Source organism: Podarcis raffonei, chromosome 7 (genome assembly GCF_027172205.1).
Source record: "Podarcis raffonei isolate rPodRaf1 chromosome 7, rPodRaf1.pri, whole genome shotgun sequence".
NCBI classification, from domain to species: domain Eukaryota; kingdom Metazoa; phylum Chordata; class Lepidosauria; order Squamata; family Lacertidae; genus Podarcis; species Podarcis raffonei.
Window position 1 is genome coordinate 89768433 of NC_070608.1, and position 22087 is coordinate 89790519.

The window sequence follows — 22087 nt, forward strand, 5'->3', positions numbered from 1 at the left end:
CCAATCAAAAAGCAATTTGAATAAAGCCTTTCTGCACACCCACAAGGTAGGGAGCAACATGCAACAGCAGTGCTCCCCAATTCCTCTTATTCCTTCTTTCTTTAACATGTTAATGTTTTATCCTGGTTTCTGTCCATTCTGTGCCAGATAACTAGTCTTGTAGACATTTAGTAACTAAGAACACAGATAGTTTTATAGTGTTTTCTGTAACAGAGAGACAAACTAAGGTCTACTCTTTGCTAACTTTATTGATAATCATCACCCAATGAATACTACCCATGGTACTCACAGCAGTAATTTTTTTAGGTGGGTTGATGTCTGCTGGAATAAGAATAGCAACTATTTTCTCCACTAAGCCACATGATGCCTAGAGGCACCCTTGTGATGAATACATTATTTTTTTACAGATTAGTGAGGAGAAAGTGAGACAAGGGTAATGGAAAGAGGAGAAAGTCATGCTGTGTGAGACAAAATGAACTTTAGTCTACCCTTTAGTCTACCCTACCTGCCATTTAGCTATGAATACTGGAATTAACAAATCTGTTTAAAACAGGTAGTTTAAATACGTGATTGCAGTCACAAACTTCACAAAACTATGGTGGTTATATGAAAGGCAGAAAACTCAAAGAAGAATGATACCACATTAACCTGTAAAAATTAACATGATTTAAACAAAAGGTATTGGAGAGACTGTGGACATTATTTCAACATAATTTTACAGCAATCAGAAGACTGCATCAAGCACTGTAAATAAATTCACCGTGTCATATTCTTAAAAAGTATCCTTCACAGGTTATTTAGATGTGAAACTTTGAATGCAAAGTACACAACCTTGGTTATGGTCCAGTAGCAACCACAACTGTGTAGTTTTAACTGAAAATCTTTTGGGGGAATTCTGTATGCCCTTGGGATAAGTGCAATTTGATAGTGCTTAACAGATAACAGAATAGCTTAATAACAACGCAAGAAGTAATGACTTGCTCTCTTTGTACCACATAATCATTCTGCAGTTTACATAAAGGAAAAATAAGATGGCTCTGCAATAGTTTTAGATTTGTCTTCTTTAGTTGCTTAATATTTTTCTAAGAAACTACCAACACAATCACTCTTTAGCCCCAACTTTAGATAACTTATCTGAAATAGGAAATTAAGAATGAGTTTGAGAGGTAAAGGTCACTCCCCCCAAATTCCCCCCCTGCTCCATTCACACTTTCAGGTTTGGGTCAAAGTATATTAATGTCCTATACAGCATGCATTAAATTATTGCTAATAAACATCTTTGCCCACCCTTTCACTCACCCAAAGATCTCTATCTGATGACCAAAGAAGATACGATACGGGATATCAGTGATTAGGTCTCTCACTCTACTGCTTCAGTAGAGGAGTGGGACTCATAGAAGATATTTAACTATTCCTTTTATCTAAACTGTGCTGCTCAGGTGAAGCTGCTATTTACTATAGAGGGGGGAAAGATAGCTACAGTACCTGTGGCTCTATCTGTCCTATTCCTCGTGGAGCAAACAGTAACTTGGAGAAGGAGCAATTTAGATCAGGCAAACAATAAGGGAGCTAAAGGAACATTCTCTCCCATTGTTTCTCTGGTCTTCACACCAGCATTATTGCATAGCTGCTTATTCTTATTCTTATTATTTAAAGCAGAATATCTTGATCATGGATCTTCCACACAACTGCCAGTTTGGATCCAACCAACTTAATTTCCCAGAAATATGAGCACTCAGGAACCTCAGGTGCCTTTGGCTATGTACTAACAAGTCTTTAGATTTGTCATCTGGGCAGCCCAGGACCTCCATCCACATTGCCCGGCATGGGCGTAACCGGGGGGGGGGTTAGGGGTGCAGCTGCCCCCCAACTCAATAATAATACTTAACTGAAGTTCTGCCCCCCCACAAAAATCCTGGCTACCCCCATTCTGCCCGGGCTTGCACCATGGGGAGGTCACTTGGGTGCTGCTAACACACCTGGAAGCTCACTCCATTTTCTCTCAAGACAGACAGATAACAACAACTGCTCAAAAGCATGCTGCACTAATACAGGATTTTCCCCAAGCTCCCCTTGTTCTTCAGTTTAAACAGCAAAAAGCCATTAGGGTTTTCCACAGTGGTTCCCAGCCCAAAGAACTGCACCAGACAATGTCTCTGCATAACTTTCACCAACAATTTTTTAGGGGTGAAAGCTTCCCTTGATACTAATTATCTGTAGTGGGTATTTGCTTTTATCTAATTTTGGTGTAGTTTGTGTTCTATTTTGTCTAATTTTAATATACGTTTATGTGATGGATATGTTTTATATTCAAATATTATCAATTTTAAAATGACTGGACTAATACAATAGTAATGTATTTGCTTTAGAAACTAAACCTTAACTGAACATGGAGGTGTGCTGCTGTACACATAGCCTTGCCAGATACTTCAGAGATGACTATTTTTCACTTCTGGCATCTCTCTTGAACAGTTTGTCCACTTGCATGATGGTCTATTTCGAAATGCAAGAGAGGCCACATTACAGTAAAGCTTCCTCAACCAAGGGGAAAAAATATATATAGTTGTACCTTGGAAGTCAAACATTTTGGCTCCCGAGCACTGCAAACCCAGAAGTGAGTGTTCTGGTTTGTGAAAATTATTTGGAACCCAAATGTCCAATGCAGCTTACGCGGCTTCTGATTGGCTGCAGGAGCTTCCTGCAGCCAATCGGTAGCTGCACCATGGTTTCTGAACATTTTGTAAGTCGAACAGACTTCCGGAACGAATTCCATTCGACTTCCAAGGTACAACTGTAGCTGCAGTTGGGGACAGAAGTGAAGTCCTATTGCTTCGGTTATATAACAACAGTAAAAAGGGAGCAGGTGGCGCTGTGGTCTAAACCACTGAGCCACTTGGGCTTGCCAATCAGAAGGTCGGCAGTTTGAGTCCACGCAACGGGGTGAACTCCCGTTGCTCTGTCCCAGCTCCTGCCAACCTAGCAGTTCGAAAGCATACCAGCACAAGTAGATAAATAGGTACTGCTGTGGCGGGAAGGAAAACATCATGGTGTTCCGTTGTGCCAGAAGCAGTTAAGTCATGCTGGCCACATGACCCGGAAAACTGTCTGCAGACAAATGCCGTCTCCCTCTGCCTAAAAGCAAGATGAGCGCCGCAACCCCATAGTCAAGTTTGACTGGACTTACCCGTCCATTTTGTGGTAGGAAGGAAGGACAAAGACCCACAGAGGCCATAGGTACAAGCCTCTATTTAATACTGAATAAAATACACGTAGTCCAACAATTTATGGAGTTGCCCCAAACAGTCCATGAGTGTGAAAAAGAGAAGACTGGACTCCCTAATGCTCCTATGATATACCCTCAATAAATATAATAGTTAAGTAGCCGATGGGGAGAGGTGTTCTTGAAAAAGCTGAGAATCACAAATCACTTGCCTGTTCTGCTGTCACACAAGCCTCCTGAAAAAAGCACTTGTGTATATCCACCCTCTAAATTTGAAGGGGGGACTTATTTATGACGGTATTAATATCTCATAAACATCAGCTTGTTAAATTAAGCTTTGCTAAGATGCAACAGGAATTAATGAGTTTTCCAACACGTAAGGCGTATCAAGTGAGATCTTAATGTGACTTACAGTTTTCAATTAGGTAGCATGATTGTGAAGTCTGCCATGGTAACTTCCCAGATATACAAGTACTAAGGGGGCTTTGACACCTGTAATCTTTGCCTATGTGCAAAGCAGGTGTCGATTCTCATGCAAGGCTGAAAGGACACCGTTGTCAGAAAAAGGCTGCATGCTCATTCCAAAGGTCCAGAATTAAAGCAAACTGAAGATAAATCAGTGCATGTACAGCTACTGCTGGTCATGTTCTGCAATTATATAGTTTGTTATTTAATAACCTGCTAGGTGATAATTGAATGATAATTAATACATATAACAGAAACCAAACCTTACATCTTTGACTTTTAACTTTTCAACAGCCTTGCTGAAATACATATTTTTCAAAATTTGCTAGCAAGTTAATGACCTTTCTAACAAGTTGATTATGTTTCATGCAGTTGCTTATTTGTCATTTGGAAGCATTACCAATATATTTTTCTTGACAGACTCCCAAGAAGAAAATATACTCCTCTATCCCAAAATACATCATTTGATTTTTAAAGGTGAACGAAACTGCTTTGTGGGCCAGAAAGGGCCAATGGACTTGCCATCTGTGAACTAGACAGTAACCAATTCAGGTTTGAAATCAAAGGATACCTTTTAACCATTAGAAGGGCAAATATAAGAATGCCACTAGGTTAAAGCCAGTTGGAGAAATTTGAGAGACCCTTGATTTTATATTTGAGTGCCACTGTTGTGACTCACTGTGAGTTGCCACCTCCCACTTCTCGTTTTTAAATATTTGACTGATCATATCTGGGACCATGAAGGAATGTGCTCCCAGCTCAATCAACCTTGAGATTTTCTCTTCACCAGCAATAGCAGCAGAAAGCCTATATGCCAGACCTAACCTATTAGCAATTACTCAAATATAAGTATTGATGTAATGGGGTGTGTGAGATACTTGTGGTATCTAGACTGCTACCTAAAAATAAAACAGCTCTTGAGAATACAGAAGTTCGCCAGCACAACCTTGGAACACTTGGCTCACCTATCTAAGCCATTTGGAGCTACTGATCTGTTGATGTTCTGTAGCTTTTTCTGTTTGAATGTTGCTTTCTTTTACATTGCCTGGCTTGCATGGCTCACCAAGCTAAACGATGACTTAGTGTGGGTTTCTCCTGGGGCCTGTGCATTTGTATTAGGCCATGGTTTGGTTTGCCTTAGTATGACATGTGAACCAGGCTGCTGCATCAACCAATGTAAAGTTCAGGGACAGAGTTACTGGTATACTAAACTGAGGCACTGACTGAAGACAAGAATCACTTTTAGGGGGGAAGTCCTCAGCTTCTAGTCTCCTAGCCATACTGTGAACCCATGCTGTTTACGCCACAGTAACAATCAGAAAGGCCTGACAGAACACCTGGTCCTCTCAGAGTCTGTGTCTTTTTTGGCAGCTAACTCCAAAATTTTCCTACCAGGTGGTTACACTTCAATTACACTAGCTAGTCTTTCTAAAGTTAACAAGAACCGCATGAACATCTTTTATGCATTAAAACACAGTATGAATGTTGTTAATTGTTGCTTACTTTTATTTTATTTAACTCATTTAAATTAAAATATTTCTTGATTGTAGCAGACATATATGTAGATAAAAATATAATCTGCACTGTTTCAACAATGATTTGATCCAACATGTTATGAGCTCAAAACATTAAAAACATTTCCTATTCTAATTTCTTATTTGCGTTTGATTACGCTCTCAACACATTTTATTTATTTGTAAAATAGATATCCCACCGTTTGTGACAAGCAATCACATTCACACAAAACAATACAAATCGGCACAGTAAGCTCAGTCAGCAAAATAATAAATTTTACACTCGTGGAATCTCCTCCTGTCCCTATAATAAAAACGAGTGGCTCTGTATCTACTCACATCCCCATCAAAGGACTGGAGGAATATACTGATTTTCAGCTGGTGCCATGGGAACCAGCTCCTAGGGGCCAAGGTCCCTTCGTCCCCCCATAAAATATTAGAGGAGGCCAGCTCCCCCCAGTTGATGGGCATTGCCATTCAAATGCTGAGTGTACCACACCATGTGATCAATTATGTGAGGCAGGGCTTACTTGGCTCCCCAATATTATATTCAAGTTGGCTCCCTGGGCTGGTGCTGAAAACTACAGTGCCCATACCAGCTGTACTTCAAGGGTGGAAGTACCTTCCACAGTTAGGATGTCAGCACTAAGAAGACTGTGGACTTCAGTTAGGGTTGAAGCAACATAAAGAGCCTGCCAACACATCTTAACACGAGGCCAGGAGAGGCACTCCTTCAGATAACTAGATCCTAATTCATTCAGGGCTTTGTACAAAAGCACTAAAACCTTGAATTAAGCTCAGCAACGTGTAGTCAGCCAATGCAAACTCTTCAGGACTATGGTTCCAAGCAGCTGAACCAGCCAACAATTTGGCAGATGCATTTTGCAGCAGCTGCAGCCTCTAAGCAAGAAGAACCAAAGAAAAGTCCTGCTGGAATAGGTCAGTGACCCAACCAGTCCTTGCATCCTGTTTCACAGTGGCCAACCAGATGCCTATGGGAAGCACACAAGCAGGACAGGATCCAGCAACTGCATGGCCTCACCTGGCTCAGAAGAGAGTGAGGAATAAAGGTGGGGGGTCATCCACATACTGATGACGCTGCAATCAAATCCCCTAATCAACATGTCCAGTGGCTTCATATAGTGGGGAACAAGATGGAGCACTCAGGGCCCCACAGCATAGGTGCCATGCAGGTGAACTGCAGGACCTCCCTGGATAGGGTCCCACAGGTAGGACTGGAGCCATCATATCACTGCATTTACAGGTTCCGACCCCTGGAGGATACCATGGTAAATGGCATCAAAAACTGCTGAAAGAGCAAGGAAAATTTACAACCTTGCCCTGTCCTTCTGATATTGGTTAACCAGGCCGACCAAAACGGGGCCTGAAATGGATATACATAATCTGCTTCTTCCAAGGGAGTCTGAAGCTCGATGGCTACCACCTCAAGTAACTTGCCACAAAAGGGGATATTTATGAGTGGGTGGTAGTTGTCACATACTTCTGGGTCCAGGAAGGACTTCATGAGGGGCTGTACCACCATCTCCTTCAAGGCAGAAGGAACTATCCCCTGCCATATATGCCACCTCCTGGACCCACCTAGTAAATCCTGCTATCTCTCAGAAGCCATGGTGTGCAAGAGTTTGAGGTTTTTTACGATCAAGTAGTGTAAAGGTAAAGGTAAGGTAAAGGATGCCTAGACGGTTAAGTCCAGTCGAATTCAACTATGGGGTGTGGCACTAATCTCTGCTCTCAGGCCAAGGAAGCCAGCGTTTGTCCACAGACAGCTTTCCGGATCATGTGGCCAGCATGACTAAACCGCTTCTGGCGCAACGGAACACCGTGACAGAAGCCAGAGTGCACAGAAACACCGCTTACCTTCCCACCGCAGCAGTACCTATTTATCTACTTGCGCTGGTATGCATTTGAACTGCTAGGTTGACAGGAGCTGGGACAGAGCAAGTGAGCTCACCCCGTCATGTGGATTCAAACTACCAACCTTGCGATCAGCAAGCCCAAGAGGTTTGGTGGTTTAGACCACAGCACCCCCTGCGTCCCTTTACTAAGCAGTGTACAAGTTTTAAGAAATAAAGAGTTGATTGCCCACATAGAATATCAAGTTTTAGAACCTAGCTCACAAATCTTAACTCACCGTTTTCTGTTGCGCAGTGGTGCTGAGTGGGTGCAATGTGAAGGCAAGAAGTGGTGTGCTGGAAGATGCTTCTTCATTCCACATCACATTTTGAGCTGCCAGGCCACCCATATCATGCTATCCCCACATCTCAGGTTCTCAAGCAAACTCAGGTATCTTGTAGGATACCTATTGGTGGAAATCTCAACATGGCAGCGAATAATTATTATTTTTTCATTCTTCAGGTTGTTGTTACAAATCCAGAATAAGAAATCTAAACTCTCATGTCATTCAATCTTACTGTAGTGCCACACAAAACCTATGTGGTGACCAAGCCTCCAGTGAAGGCATCCTTGCTAGGAGAGAGCTCACACCCAGGTTTTAACCGATTGATACAATCGATAATAACATCCTTCTGGCCTGTCTAGAGGAGCTGGGGGCGCTGTTATACAGTGGTTCCACTCCTTCCTCCTGGGCCGTGTCCAGAAAGTGGTGGTGGGGGAAAAGTGTTCAGACCCCTGGGCCCTCACTTGTGGGGTGCCTCAGGGTTCCGTCCTTTCCCCCATGCTTTTTAACATCTACATGAAGCCACTGGGAGGGATCATCAGGGGGTTTGGGCTGGGGGTTCATCAGTATGCGGATGATACCCAGCTCTACCTCTCTTTTAAATCGGAACCAGTGAAGGCAGTGAAGGTCCTGTGTGAGTGCCTGGAGGCGGTTGGAGGATGGATGGCGGCTAACAGATTGAGGTTGAATCCTGACAAGACAGAAGTACTGTTCTTGGGGATCAGGGGGGCGGCTGGTGTGGAGGACTACCTGGTCCTGAATGGGGTAACTGTGCCCCTGAAGGACCAGGTGCACAGCCTGGGAGTCATTTTGGACTCGCAGCTGTCCATGGAGGCGCAGGTCAATTCTGTATCCAGGGCAGCTGTTTACCAGCTCCATCTGGTATGCAGGCTGAGACCCTACCTGCCTGCAGACTGCCTCGCCAGAGTGGTGCATGCTCTGGTTATCTCCCGCTTGGACTACTGCAATGCGCTCTACGTGGGGCTACCTTTGAAGGTGACCTGGAAACTACAACTAATTCAGAATGCGGCAGCTAGACTGGTGACTGGGGGCGGCCGCCAAGACCATATAACACCGGTCCTGAAAGACCTACATTGGCTCCCAGTATGTTTCCGAGCACCATTCAAAGTGTTGGTGCTGACCTTGAAAGCCCTAAATGGCCTCGGCCCAGTATACCTGAAGGAGCATCTCTACCCCCGTCGTTCTGCCCAGACACTGAGGTCCAGCTCCGAGGGCCTTCTGGCAGTTCCCTCACTGTAAGAAGCAAAGCTACAGGGAACCAGGCAGAAGGCCTTCTCGGTAGTGGCACCCGTCCTGTGGAACGCCTTCCCATCAGATGTCAAAGAGATAAACAACTACCTGACATTTTGAAGGCATCTGAAGGCAGCCCTATTTAGGGAAGTTTTTAAAATGTGACATTTCAATGTATTTTTAATCTTTTGTTGGAAGCTGCCCAGAGTGGCTGGGGAAACCCAGCCAGATGGGTGGGGTACAAATAACAAAATGTTGTTGTGGTTGTTGTTATTCTGCCAGCTACTGATGTAAGTAAACGATTAGGCAACAAATATGCTCAAGGACGTGAAAAGATTGACAATCTTTCATCTAACCTGTGCACCACACTGTGACTTTTCCTAACTAAAGGAGCAGGCATTGTGTGTCGCATCTACTACAGCACTGGGCTTCAGCTGATGGGTTACTGCTTAATTCCAGGTGGGTCACAGCAGGACCACTGTCACCATGCAAATACATGATAAAATATTAAGAAATGAGTCCCCTAAAACATGTTTCGGTCTGAAAAGGTTAGAGATACTTGCACTGTTCACCTGGAAGGCACCACATTGACCGTCCCTTTTGCAAATTATAGCATTTTACGATTCCTTGGACATTTTTTTAATGGACACAGCTGTAACAATGTAATGAATGAGGCAATACACAGAACTGGGGGAAACCACAGATACTTCCATGCTCTGCTACAGTATTAAGCCTCAACGTTGCTCCCAACGTTTAATTTAACAAAAGTTCCAGGTGTTCTTTGATAGGCATCTTCTTGGTTTGACGATTATTTGATGCCACCATATTTCACGATTAGCTATGACCACTTGTTTATATTCCTTCAAGCTGAAGCAAGATTTGACTACAGAGCTAGTAGAATGTGCATATATGAAGCAGACAATCTTCAGAGCAAAACAATGACCAGCACTTTTGAATGAAAGGAGTGAAAATGAACATTAGCACATCAAAGGCACTCTTCTGTAAAAAATGGCACAGCATACACTTTAATCTTTTTGACAATCTATTCATGAACTGAACTGAATTCCATTTCCGACACAAATGAGAATGCACAGCACAAGGACATCTTTGCCAACAATAAAATAAACGCCATGCAGAGATAGGGTGCTGCAGTCTTTCAACTACTCAAACAAATTGGCAGTCATTTTAAACTAAAAATACAGTGTCAGAAATTTCAGTTTTCATAATAAAAAAATTACACCAAAATAGTTGCTGGTTATATATAATGTCTGAAGCTGCACTCTTTCTTATGCAGGGCCCCCAATTCAAGGAATCAAGGGGTCAGAAGAAAGCTTTCCTCTCTTGTTTTATGCGTGCCTAATGTTATCATGGGACGCGGGTGGTGCTGTGGTCTAAACCACAGAGCCTAGGGTTTGCCAATTGAAAGGCCGGTGGTTTGAATCCCCGCAACGGGGTGAGCTCCCGTTGTTCAGTCCCTGCTCCTGCCAATCTAGAAGTTCGAAAGCAGCCCAGTACGAGTAGATAAATAGGTGGGAAGGTAAACGGCGTTTCCGTGCACTGCTCTGGTTCACCAGAAGCTGCTTAGTCATGCTGGCCACATGACCCGGAAGCTGTACGCCGGCTCCCTCAGCCAATAAAGTGAGATGAGCGCCGAAACCCCAGAGTTGGTCACGACTGGACCTATCGGTCGGGTCCCTTTACCTTTAATGTTATCAATGCTAATTAGCACTTCTATATCATAGGTGCTGGATGCACCCAACCCTACAAACCCAGCCAGATGGGCAGGATATAAATTTAATTTTTTTTATATAATTATTACATTTAAGATCTTATTGGTGGGAAAGCGCATTAATGCTTGACAGAGACAAAAGTGTGGTGAGGAATGCTGGTAAGGAGGCATGGAGACAGTAGGTGGTGATGGTGTGGACTCTGGATCCAAAGCAGGGCTAGATTTTTACTTTTTATTTGGGGGGGGGGAGCGGGAGCCCATTGAATCACAGAATGGTTTGCCTCTTACTCTTGCGGACAAATGGGAGGCTTGGGCTGTGCTGCTATTTTCAAGATCCAAGATGCAGCGAGAAGGTGAAGGAGTCTGCCTTCCAATGCCTGGGAGAGGAGTGCTGTGCTGGCGCGAAGCAAAACACATACACATAGGGGACAAATGATCATTGCAGCAAGGAAAAAGCCTTGCAATGTGCCACATCCAGGAGGGATGATTCTACCTGACATCTGCATAACCCTGATTTCCCTGCCTCTTTCCCCCCCTGAACGCGGGAGGAGGTTGCTCTTTCGCCTGTGCTGGAGAGGCTCTCGCTGCCCTTCTCCCACCGAATAACCTTCCCCATGGAAGCAGTTCCTTTCTCTCTCAGCGTTTCCCTTTCTGCTTCTCTCTCTCTTGTTCTCCGACGCATGTGAGAGGAGCACTGGTGGGGCCGCAATGGGGAGCACTTGCATGGGGGCGCCTGCTTTGCGCCCCCTCAAAAGCCCAAGCCCGGGACCACGGCCCCTCTGGCACCCCCCACGCTATACCCCTGGTATTACTGCCAGGAAAGTACATTATAAAAGTGTGTTGTGGGTCTTAAAATGCTGAAGAAGACTGGGCTAAAGTCTTCATTTAAAACCACATATCAAACACCAATAGTTTCAAAGAGCTATATCTAAAAAAGGAAAACTTCTCAAAATGAAAATTCTATGTTCAATTAACCCCATTGTTCAAATACAGATTCAACAACAGGACTAGAAAGTACATTGAGGAAGCAATCCTATGATTGAAGCCAGAGTAAAGCATGCTGGTGTAAATTTAGCCAGCATAAAGTTACCAACAGAGCCAAACTCTGTTTAGCAGTGAGGCTGTTGTTGTTGTTGTTGTTGTTGTTGTTGTGTACCCGCTGTCAAAATATCACAGGCCATAGATTATTTAAGAGCCTAGGTAAAGAGGAATGTTTTTGCCTGGTACCTAAAGACATGTAATGACGGTGCCAGGCAAGTCTCTCTGGGAAGAGCATTCCACAATTGGAGCCACCACAGAAAAGGCATGTTCTCTTGTTGTCACCCTCCAAACTTTTCGGGGACAGTCACAAGGGAGGAGATCAAGGCAGGCGCATGACAAACTATGTCAATATGCCCCAACTGAGCCAAAGGCTAAATATCAGGTGACTGCTGACTGAGTCATCCAAGTCCAGCAGAAAGAAAACAATCCTTTAAAATAAATTTGAGTTACACTACCCTTCTTGCTGGCTTCATTTATGCCAGGTTACATGACCAAGTTGAGGGGTCTTAGGATCCATCCTAACTTCACCTTCTCTGGTGGAGCCCAACAACGGCTGGAGGGCACCATGTTGGAGAAGGCTGGCTAAGCTTCTATGCATAAACAGTTCATTTTTAAACTCCTTTGTAAATTTGTGATGGCCATAATCACAACATATCTGTATTTATATTTGGGGCATTGTTAAAATTTGTTATTGCTGTTTTTATACATTAATTTTCATTTTTATCTTTTATTATACTGTCATACTAAAATTTTGTACTGCTATATTGACACAATATGTATGTTTATTAATTTGCTATGTTTTCTGTTTTTTTCCTCCCTCATATTGTGGGTTGCTTTGAATGCGAGTGTTTATGGGTAAGTAACATACACAATCTAATCTCAATGGAATTGAATTGATATGGAAATTTATTTATTTTTGACTGTTATGCTGAATTGGCAATTCTTCTATTTGGCTATTTGGGGCAGAGAAGAAACTTTCTTCATAGGAAAGTCATGCACAATCGCTGCCCTAGAAATGTCTTGAGATGAAAAGCACTTGCTTGGTGGGGAAAAGCCTGCTTGGGGCCGTGGTTCTGGGAGGACTGAGGATTCTCCCCTCCCCCCCCCCCCGGTTTTGGTATACACAATTCTTTGTGTATATGCAGAACCCTTGGAACTGAACCCTTGCATAAGATTTGATTGTACTGTATATACAGGGGGGAAATACTAATAATGTAGATTTGAAAATAACCAATTCTCCAATCCTAGTAGGAACCAGAGCTACCTTCTGACAATAATCTCATACTAGAAGAATACCTGGATAAGGAAATATTTTAAATTTTAGTGATGAAGTCAAGTCTCTTTATCAGTATTGACAGTTCTCTCAGGTATTGACACAGCACTGTATTTTTTAAAAAATGTACATGGTGTAACTGGCAGATCCACATTATAACTACAGTGAATATGCAATGTTCTTTGCTTCAACAACACTGCTTTGTGTGTGGAAGGGGGAGCAGGAGGTGAGAGAGAATACTAATACCAAAAAATTGTTTTAAACTTGTACAAATTGTTGGCATTGAAGTCCTATTCAACAATTGGAAAATTACTACATGTCTTTTATAGGGCAAAGAACACATTAAGAGTTCATTAATTAAACAGTGCTTGTGGAACAGATGGAATGGCTATCTGGGTTCTAATTACTGTAAGTTGTACAGAGGTTTGCAGTCCTTAATGAGCTCAATAAAATGAATGATTACACATCAATCACAATTAGAGATACCTATAAGATGGGTTGAATAATCATTGTAATATGTCAGGCATGGTAAAACAAAGAACAACAGGCAACGCAAAACATAATTAAGAATAAATAGTCCATCCCAACCTCTGGGGGGAAAGTGACGTATTTGCACAACTTCTTACCATTCATGTAAAGGCAAAGGGTGGTATTCAATTTTTTTAAAAATCAGAGTACACTCATTAAAACAAACAAGCCTAATATAAGCATGCCCATTAATTTCAATGGTTCTAGTATGAGCAAAACTGATAATATAGCTCTACATTATCTCCTTCAAAAGAATAGGCAGCAACTTTTCCCTCCTCGGTGCATTTACATAGCTGAGGCACTTCTGGAATTTTGGCATCCCAAGCACTTGCCAAGTTTGTATATGTGGGGTGGACCTGCTTTCCTGGCAAGTGGACGATTACGCCTCTATGACTTCCTCCCCATGGTCTGGGTGTCTTGTTAGCTGCAGTGACACCAAGAGTTTGTGCTATTGCAGTAAAGACTGCCCATTTAAAAAGGTGGTTGGGTATAAGCACACATACCCAGCTGAAAACTTCATTTGCCAAAACTCACTCTTATTAAAGATAGTTTGTGGGAAAGTGGTTTCCAAAGTATTATAATGACATAAATCCACTTCTGCTACTCACAATGGAACAATGCTAGTCAACTATATGTAAATCTCTAATATAACTGTGTGATTTAGATTTTTTTTAAAATTACACTTTCCTTTTGAGTAAAATTTTCACTTTTCACTTAATCAGATGTACAGTCAAATCTTTCACATTTGGCCAAGAAGTTCACTCTTTACATTTGCAAAGATTTGTGATTAAAGCAGGAGCTTTTTAGCCTGAGGGGTTAAAAGTGTGGGTGTGGAAGTGCGCTTTTGTTAGAAAAATTAGCAATGCTATGAGTCATTGTGCATTAGCGGCAGAATAGTTTTGCATCTTGTATGAACCCAGACACCATATGCCATGCGAGGACCTATTACTTTATTCGGTGCCATTGCTGACAGGCAGACACGTGGATATCCCCAATGGAAAGACTGTCTCTTCTCTGTGGTGAGTACAGGAACCCAGTGATCTGAACACATCAGACATTGTAACTAGCAGCAGGAACAGCTGGTAAGCTAGGAAGAAGCAATGGCAATACAGAGCTAGAATGTTAATGAGAAGGTGTGAGCTAAACCCCAGTGCAAGCCTCAAAGGAGTGCGGGGGGGACATTAAAAAACACTTTATTTTATGCAGTTCATGAAGCCCAACATTTGGGATTTTTCTTCCTGAAATCATAAATACTGAATCTGAGTTAAGCATTAGTTCACACAACTAAGAAACTGATATTGTTCAAGAAGCTCAGAATTTGTTCCTGTCATCCTATTGAAAGCATATTAACCTTAACTTCTTTCATTTTCCAAATAAAATAAAATAAAATAAAATGGTACATTCCTGAGTCAGTAAAGCCTTAGGCTTAGATTGAATCAGATGCATGTCTTGCTTGTTTCAAGCAGATGCATGTCTTGCTTGTTATAATTACTTAAGCTAGATCAAGTAAACATTTTAATGCAAAAAGCAAACAAAACTCATAACATGACAGTGAAAGGACTAATGCATATAGAAGTAAATAATGTTTTAAATGCATTGCAATTTTTCACAATTGACTGCATTTTAACACAACAGGATTAGAATGATTAGTCATTTAGCAGTAGCATCAACAATGCCATATATGCTGAAAAGGGTTAAAAAGTCAAACATTTTACATGAATTGCATTCTATCCTAAACATGCATAATCTGGACTTTGGTTTTTGACAAAATGTGAAGACATTTTACCTGACAAGATCCTTGTATGCTTTTTATTATGTTTACTATGCTTTCACTGAAACTCAATGTTTTGAAGGAATGAAAAACTTCATTATTATAAAACCTGAGAAATCTACATTGCCTTTACTCCCAAGAAGGCAAAATAAGATTGCTGCTATAAAGAATACAGTAGCAAGAATGCATACTATACAAGCAACCTCATTTCAACACAAGCTGATGCTAGTTTAGTATGGAAAAATTATACGCTCAACCCAAACAATATTTCTCAAACCGTGCACTCATGTTCTCATTTGATACTTTAACTGAACAGTAAATTGGTCAGTGGGTGGTCACTTTTGAACCAGAATGAAAATAAATGTGGACACTATGAAGTACAAAGAAATATGCAGTAAGTATATTAGAAAAGAACACAAAAATATTGGTTTTTTTAAAAGTTTGTTTCTTCACTTAAGCTTTGAAAACTCACATTTAATTGTTCTTATAATAACTCTTACATTACATTACAAGTACTGGTGCAGTTTTGGGCTACAGTATATTGTGTTTCAGCTGAGCTGCAGTAGAGCACTTTCACAAATATTTCTCACACTGAAAAATATATTTCACCTTGGGGATTTTTCATTAATTCAGGAAATTCCCACATTATGAATTAGCTTATTTTGCTATTAATGATGTAATCACATAGCCAAATCAGCTGCATACTAAGTGTCGTGACTACATCCTGTTTAGGGTGTGATTATTGACAGAGTAGAATAGTAAGTGAAACTATACCTAAAAAGAAGACAGCCTAAAAATGAAACAAAATGGCATTGAAACAGCAGCAGATGACAGAAAACGGTGAACATTTACTCAGTTTAGAGTTTTTTGTAGAAATACGTTTTGATTTAAAAAGTCAGAAAAGGAGAACAGCTAGCAAAACCCTAATTAATATGCTCTCAACAGGAGGGTATATCTTATGCTGGAACATTCTCTCTGGTAATCTAAATGGAAGGAGAGACAGCTCAATGATAACCATAGTTTGGTGCCAGGGCACCTAGAAAGTTGAAGAGAAGGAACTGAAGAAATTATTGAATAGAAAAGGGCTAATTACTATTTATTCATAATTAAGCTTCCTAGCAAAATGCCTGCAAGTATTTTCTCCTTGTAAAATAAACATTTGTGGTTTTATCTCAATATTATGTTAGATTAATGTACAAATTTAAATAAAAGGAACAGACATTTTATTCTGCTAATTTGGTTTGATAGTTCAGACTTGTCTAGAAACCATGTGCCCTGGACCACTTGAAGACTGGCTAGCATCCATGAAGATTTTCTTCTCTAATTCTTAGAGGCCTACCCTCAGTTTGACAACCCATCAGCTTGAAACCTCACTTGCTTTGTTTGGATAAGTATGCCGGTGGAACTTTACAGCTGTGAGACCCCAGCATAGGCCAGTAGAATTGTAGTGGCCAGACTAAGAACTGAAGTTCACTGGAGACAGAACTGAGCATGCAGAACATCAGGGTATCCAAAAGCTCTGAGAACAAATTCAGAAGCTTGCCTGATTTGCTGGATCAGCTCAGCATGTTCTGCCTGCCTAGTCTCCATTCAGGCAAGCAAGAGGCATTCTCAGAGTTCAAGGACACATTCCAGCTAGGCAAAAACTCTCAAAAGAGGATGCAGAGCAGGGCCAGTAAGAGGTGTGGCTGGGGAGGGGCTGGGGCTTGAGTAGCGTCCCTTGGCTGCATGAGGTTCCCCATCTCTGCTTTAATCCTTTGCCTCCCATTGTAGTCCCAATCTGGATCCACCCACCCTGGCATTTGCATTTTGGAAGGGAAAAAGGTTCCCGATACTTTTCCTAATGCAGATTGCAGGTGTGAAGCCACAATCCAGGCCTGGATTACACGGGAAGAAAAGGGTTAAAGCCCTCTAATTCCCATGACAGGTTCCCAGTCCAGATCAGGAGGCAATCTGCAGCAATTTATGAAATAAATATCTTACGCTTAATCATATATTGCTTTACTCTTGCTTTGCAGGATCATAGCTGGCTCAGCCCCTCCCTGCCCTGTTTCAGTTGCAGACCTTGAGGTCTCAAATTTCAGTGATGCCCTGCAAATGCCAAAATTTGGTGCCCCCCACTTTTCATTCTACATCACAGTTGGGGGTGCCTCCTGAGGCTCCATGCCCAGTGCAACCAAACCGGTTGCGCTTCCCTAAATCTGCCTCTGCCTGTTTCAGGGCCTTTGGTGGGCTTCTGCTAGCAGTTACCCCAAGGAAGCACTCCACCCACCGGCACATTCAACACTGCAGATGGAGGAGACCTCCGCCCAATCAACACACTCCTTCCACCCCAAGTCCAGCACAAAGGGCGTCTGGATTGCAAAGGAGTTTCAAGAAAAGAGATTGATATGGCAGGAGAATTACTTGTGTGAAACTGAAGTTTCTTTCATGGATCACAAGGTATGTATATATATATATACATGAACAAAACAGCACTTCTAAGAGTCTACTAATACAGATGAACCTATTGTGTGGCTCTCCTCCATATTTTTTTGTTCATCAGTTCTCTTTAAATGAGGGGGCTGCTAATTATTGTGGGAGGGTCAGCACCATTAAAAGTGATTTTTAAAATTCACAGTAAAGATTATGAGAAGCAAACACACAAGACTGAATGTTTTAAGCCTGACTTAGAAGTTCATCTGAGATTTCAAGGTCTAAACCGGAACAGTACCTAAAACAAGTGCAGATAATTTACAGAGGATTTAATTGCCTACCTACTACAGAGGTATACCAAGGCCTTCTATGAAATGTAATAATTCTTGGAAAAACTACAGGACATACACAGAAAAATCCAATGTTAATACCACCCTAAAAGCTTCACATGTCATTACAGGCTGGAACAGATTACAGCTATTGATTGCTGCCTGGAGAATGTTCTCGCTGTGAGAACGGAAGGCGAGCAGCAGTGACAGACAGCTCAGCTATTGATCTACTCCAGCAGGGAAACTGCACTTCAAAATGAAGGTCAGTATTCCTTTATGCCACCAATTAGACCTACTATAATGTTCATCAGGACACTACAGAGATCGGTGAGATTGTTACAAACACTTCTGAGTCATATTTTATTTCCAACATGCATAGTTTCTGACAACAACTGACTGAAAACTACAGAAGGCAAATTATACTCCCCCAATGACGACAGAACTGATAATCTTGGAAGGGAAAAATGCCATGTCCCATAAACTGAATGGGAAAAAGTGATTGCAATTTTTTATATATATATTCAAGACAAAATTACATGAAAGTATAAGGGTGAAATCCAATGCTGATGTTCTGGTTATGGAACAGTTTTTGATCCAGTGGAAACATCTGGAAACGGAAGGGAAGGGGAGGCAATTTTCACCAGTTTTCTCTTTCCCCTACAGCTCTAATTCCATGCCACCTTCCATGTTGCTGTGGAGAGTCCCTCAACACTCTGCTCAACACTCTGCAACATTTTTTCAGGTGGTGCAGGGGGACTCAGTGAAAACTGTCTCCACTTCTCTTACGTTAGCAAAGCAAAAGCAGCTCCGCAAGTGGCACCATACTATTGGATTTTTTTTCTCAAAAGAGATCCTGAGGCATCAATAACAAAAAACATAAAATGTAGCTCAACAATGTATTGTATAATTCATGTTTCAGAATCTCTCAATCAATAAGAATCTAGGCATACAAAGGTGTCTCAAGCTCATCTATTTATTGAAATGCTCAAGTAAACCAAGTGGTCCATGTAATGTTTTCTTTCATAATGAACAAAATAATATTTCAGTGCCATTTTAAATACGATTACTGCTTCTCCCTTTGTTATTTATAATACTTTCACCTATCACATATTCAAAATACCAAACTCAGGTGGTGAGTGTAAACAAGATTGTAGTTAAAATGGGGACACTGAGAAATAAGAGGAAGAAATCTGTATGATTGAGGAGGGAACCCCAAGGCTTTCAGAAACTTGAATGAATAAATTAAAATAAACCTTAAAATATTGCCCACTAAGAAGCAGATTTAGGGGAGCACACCCGGTTCACCCACAATGGCCAATGAGTTGAGAAGGCACTGTAGGAGGAGCTGCAACAATGATGAATGGAAAGCGAGAGGCGGTGGCGGCAGGGGTTTTAGCGTTGCACAGTGCACTGCTGAAATGTTAAAAGTCCTCTATTGCCACTAAAACAACCAAGCAAAATCTATTCCCTGCCTAGGTAAAAAGCAACAACAACAGTAAAGGACCCCTGGATGGTTAAGTCCAGTTAAAGGCGACTATGAGGTTGTGGCACTCATCTCGCTTTCAGGCTGAGGGAGCCGGCGTTTCTCCACAGACAGCTTTCCGGGTCATGTGGCCAGCGTGGCTAAACCACTTATGGCGTAACGGAACATCGTGATGGAAGCCAGAGCGCACAGAAATGCCGTTCACCTTCCTGCTGCAGCGATACCTGTTTATCTACTTGTGCTGGTATGCGTTTGAACTGCTAGGTTGGCAGGAGCTGGGACAGAGCAATGGAAGCTCACAGGGATTCGAGCCGCTGACCTTCTGTTTAGGCCACAGTGCCACCTGCATCCCTACCTATACCTGTACCAGACTATGTGGCACCCATGTCAGTTTCATCTAGGAATAACAGGAGCTGAACAACCACCCCCACCCCTCTTCAGATATCTTGTTTAGCTAGGTGCAGACTGATAACTGCCCAGATCAGACTGTTCAAGTAAAGGAAACTTCAAGATAGTCCTGTCCACAGCCTTCTGAGAACATTAGAAGCCCATTCTCTCCTTCAATGAGTAATTTCTAATGGATCTGATAACACTGTTTGATTCTCCCCTCCCCACTCTCTCTTTCAAGCTGCCACCATCCACAATGGGCAAGAATCCAGAAGACTGCTGCAGTAGTCCATGAACTTTGTCTATATCTCCAGGCTGCAATAACAGAAACTCACCCAAGCAGTAGCCAGCGGCCATAGATAGTTCAAGTACAAATATTGTCAAGGAGGACTTCAAATTCAACTGGATATTAGAAATTTTGTGATCTAAACCTAGCTCACCTGCCATCTACAACAGGTTATTAGGAGGTTGATAATCACCTGGTTTGCTGCCTAGCTGGGACTGCAAAAACAGACAGGTTATCAAGCATCCTTCAGGCCACAATACGTGACTTAGGGGCTGTGCAACAGGCTGCATGTTGTGCAGGTCTATTTTAGCTATTTTGTAAAAAGGCCTAGGTGAGTCAAGCAGGCTAAGAAGAAAGCTTCTAAAATCAGCGTGCCTTGCCAAATGATATATACCGTATTGACCCAAATATAAGCAGCACTTTTTTTTCCAAATTCTGACTGTAAAAAGTTAAAGTGCGGCTTAAATTCGTGACCTTACAAAAATGGACTTTTACGATATCGCTGCTGAAACAGACATATGGTAAAACAGAAAAAAATATTTTATTGCCAATTTAGTGATTATATGGTATCTTTTGTGGGCTTGGAAGATCAAAGGCTTAAATTGGCTCAGTTACAATTCTACCAACCGCAGCGATTGAAATTATTCTGGTCACTTTTAGCAAAATAGTCTCTACCATAAAATGAAATCTGCATTGATGTTCTGAGAATTCTGAAAGTTCTCTCTCTAATATACAAATGCCAATATCCACGCTGCATTCCCAATACAGAAGGAAAGATCCAGAAGCTGCTTTCCTGACTGGAAAGGGTTGGGGTGGCAGTGAGGTTGGTGGTGCACTGCACTGCACCCCCACAGCCCTGCCCAGTTTCAGGAAGGAGGCTCTGCTCTCCACAGGGGCTGATACTGGAAATGTTGCAAAGTGAAATGCATCTTTACATTCTTTATTCATCAGATTAGTTCAAAAATCAAACATGAATAATTCTAAAAATGTTGCTTTTGCTCAACGTAAGAAAAATCCTGTTGTATCATGTCAAAGGCTCACCTCTTCCAGCCTCCTGTATTCACAGTAGTCGACCAGATGCTATGGGGAAGCGAGAGCCCTCTCCCCAAGTAATAGTCAGTGTGCTATGCAGATTCCCTGCAAGTGATATTCAGAGGATGCCCACCATGGCAAGGAGCTACTGATGATAAAGACTTAATGGTTTCAGCAGAGTCTTTCACAAAACCAAATATTCTTGTAGAAAACTTACCTCAAAGTGAACAGATGTAATTCCCAGTCCTGAACTAGAATCAAAGAAAAGGATACAAGCTCTGATACAGAGTTTTAAGGGACTTCACAGCTCTGCTGGCATTGATGCACGAGGCCCGGATAAGATTGGGTAGCAGTTTTGCAGCCACAATTGCCCCATCAAACAAAGGACCAAAAAATGGTACCTGTCAAAATAAAATGCATTGTATCATTAAATCAGTAGCTATCACTGGATGAAAGGCTAAGGGAAGTCAGAGTAGAATTACTGAAATTAATGAATTTAAGTTAGTCGTTTCCATTAATTTCAATGGATCTACTCTGAGTAAGACTAACCCTGGAGACAATGTAACATAGTTTTTATCAGCAAATGTGTAAAGTATTCAATTAAAATGTTTATGTATTATCTTTTGGGTACAAGTGTCTGCGTTTGGATGTTTCCTCATCTTGAATACAGATAAATGTATGTGTACACACATACACACCCACACCAGAAGTTTAAAACACTTAAAAAAATGTCCAATAGCTCACTCCCAATAACTACTCAGTTTAAGCCGCCTATTTGTGGTATCTCCAAAACAACTAGTGTCAAACCAAGGATTGCAACTGCACTTACACTCTGATATAAAATGAAACGTCATGGGCAACAAATGCTCTTGAAAAGTGCATTGGTGTAAAGTATAAATAATGGAAGAATGTTTTCAGACTCATTTCATGTGTAAGGCTTTTTCATATTTTTGTTTGATATGTATTTTGTTGTACCTACAGGACCGCCTCTCCCGGTCTGCCCCACGGAGAGCCTCAAGGTCCATAAATAGCAACACCCTAGTGGTCCCAGGCCCTAAGGAAGTTAGATTGGCTTCAGCCAGAGCCAGGGCCTTTTCAGCTCTGGCTCCGGCCTGGTGGAACGCCCTGTCTCATGAGACCAGGGCCCTGCAGGATCTGATCTCTTT

The 22087-nt window shown here is 41.9% G+C and overlaps 1 protein-coding gene and 1 long non-coding RNA gene across 5 annotated transcripts in view; one reads left to right on the plus strand and one right to left on the minus strand.

Moving 5' to 3' along the window:
- RALGAPA2 (Ral GTPase activating protein catalytic subunit alpha 2) overlaps window positions 1–22087 on the minus strand; it is a 194589-nt gene that overhangs the window by 28683 nt on the left and 143819 nt on the right. For 3 of the 4 annotated variants that reach the window (XM_053394871.1, XM_053394870.1, XM_053394872.1), the window contains one exon: window positions 21195–21322. In XM_053394871.1, the coding sequence (XP_053250846.1) occupies window positions 21195–21322 (128 nt within the window). Of the gene's footprint in view, window positions 1–21138; window positions 21323–22087 lie in introns of all 4 variants that reach the window. The other variant, XM_053394873.1, reaches the window with a different exon arrangement.
- LOC128416874 (uncharacterized) lies at window positions 17133–20306 on the plus strand. The gene is made up of 3 exons (XR_008331328.1): window positions 17133–17431; window positions 17865–17995; window positions 19845–20306. It is a non-coding gene; the product is annotated as an uncharacterized LOC128416874 (long non-coding RNA).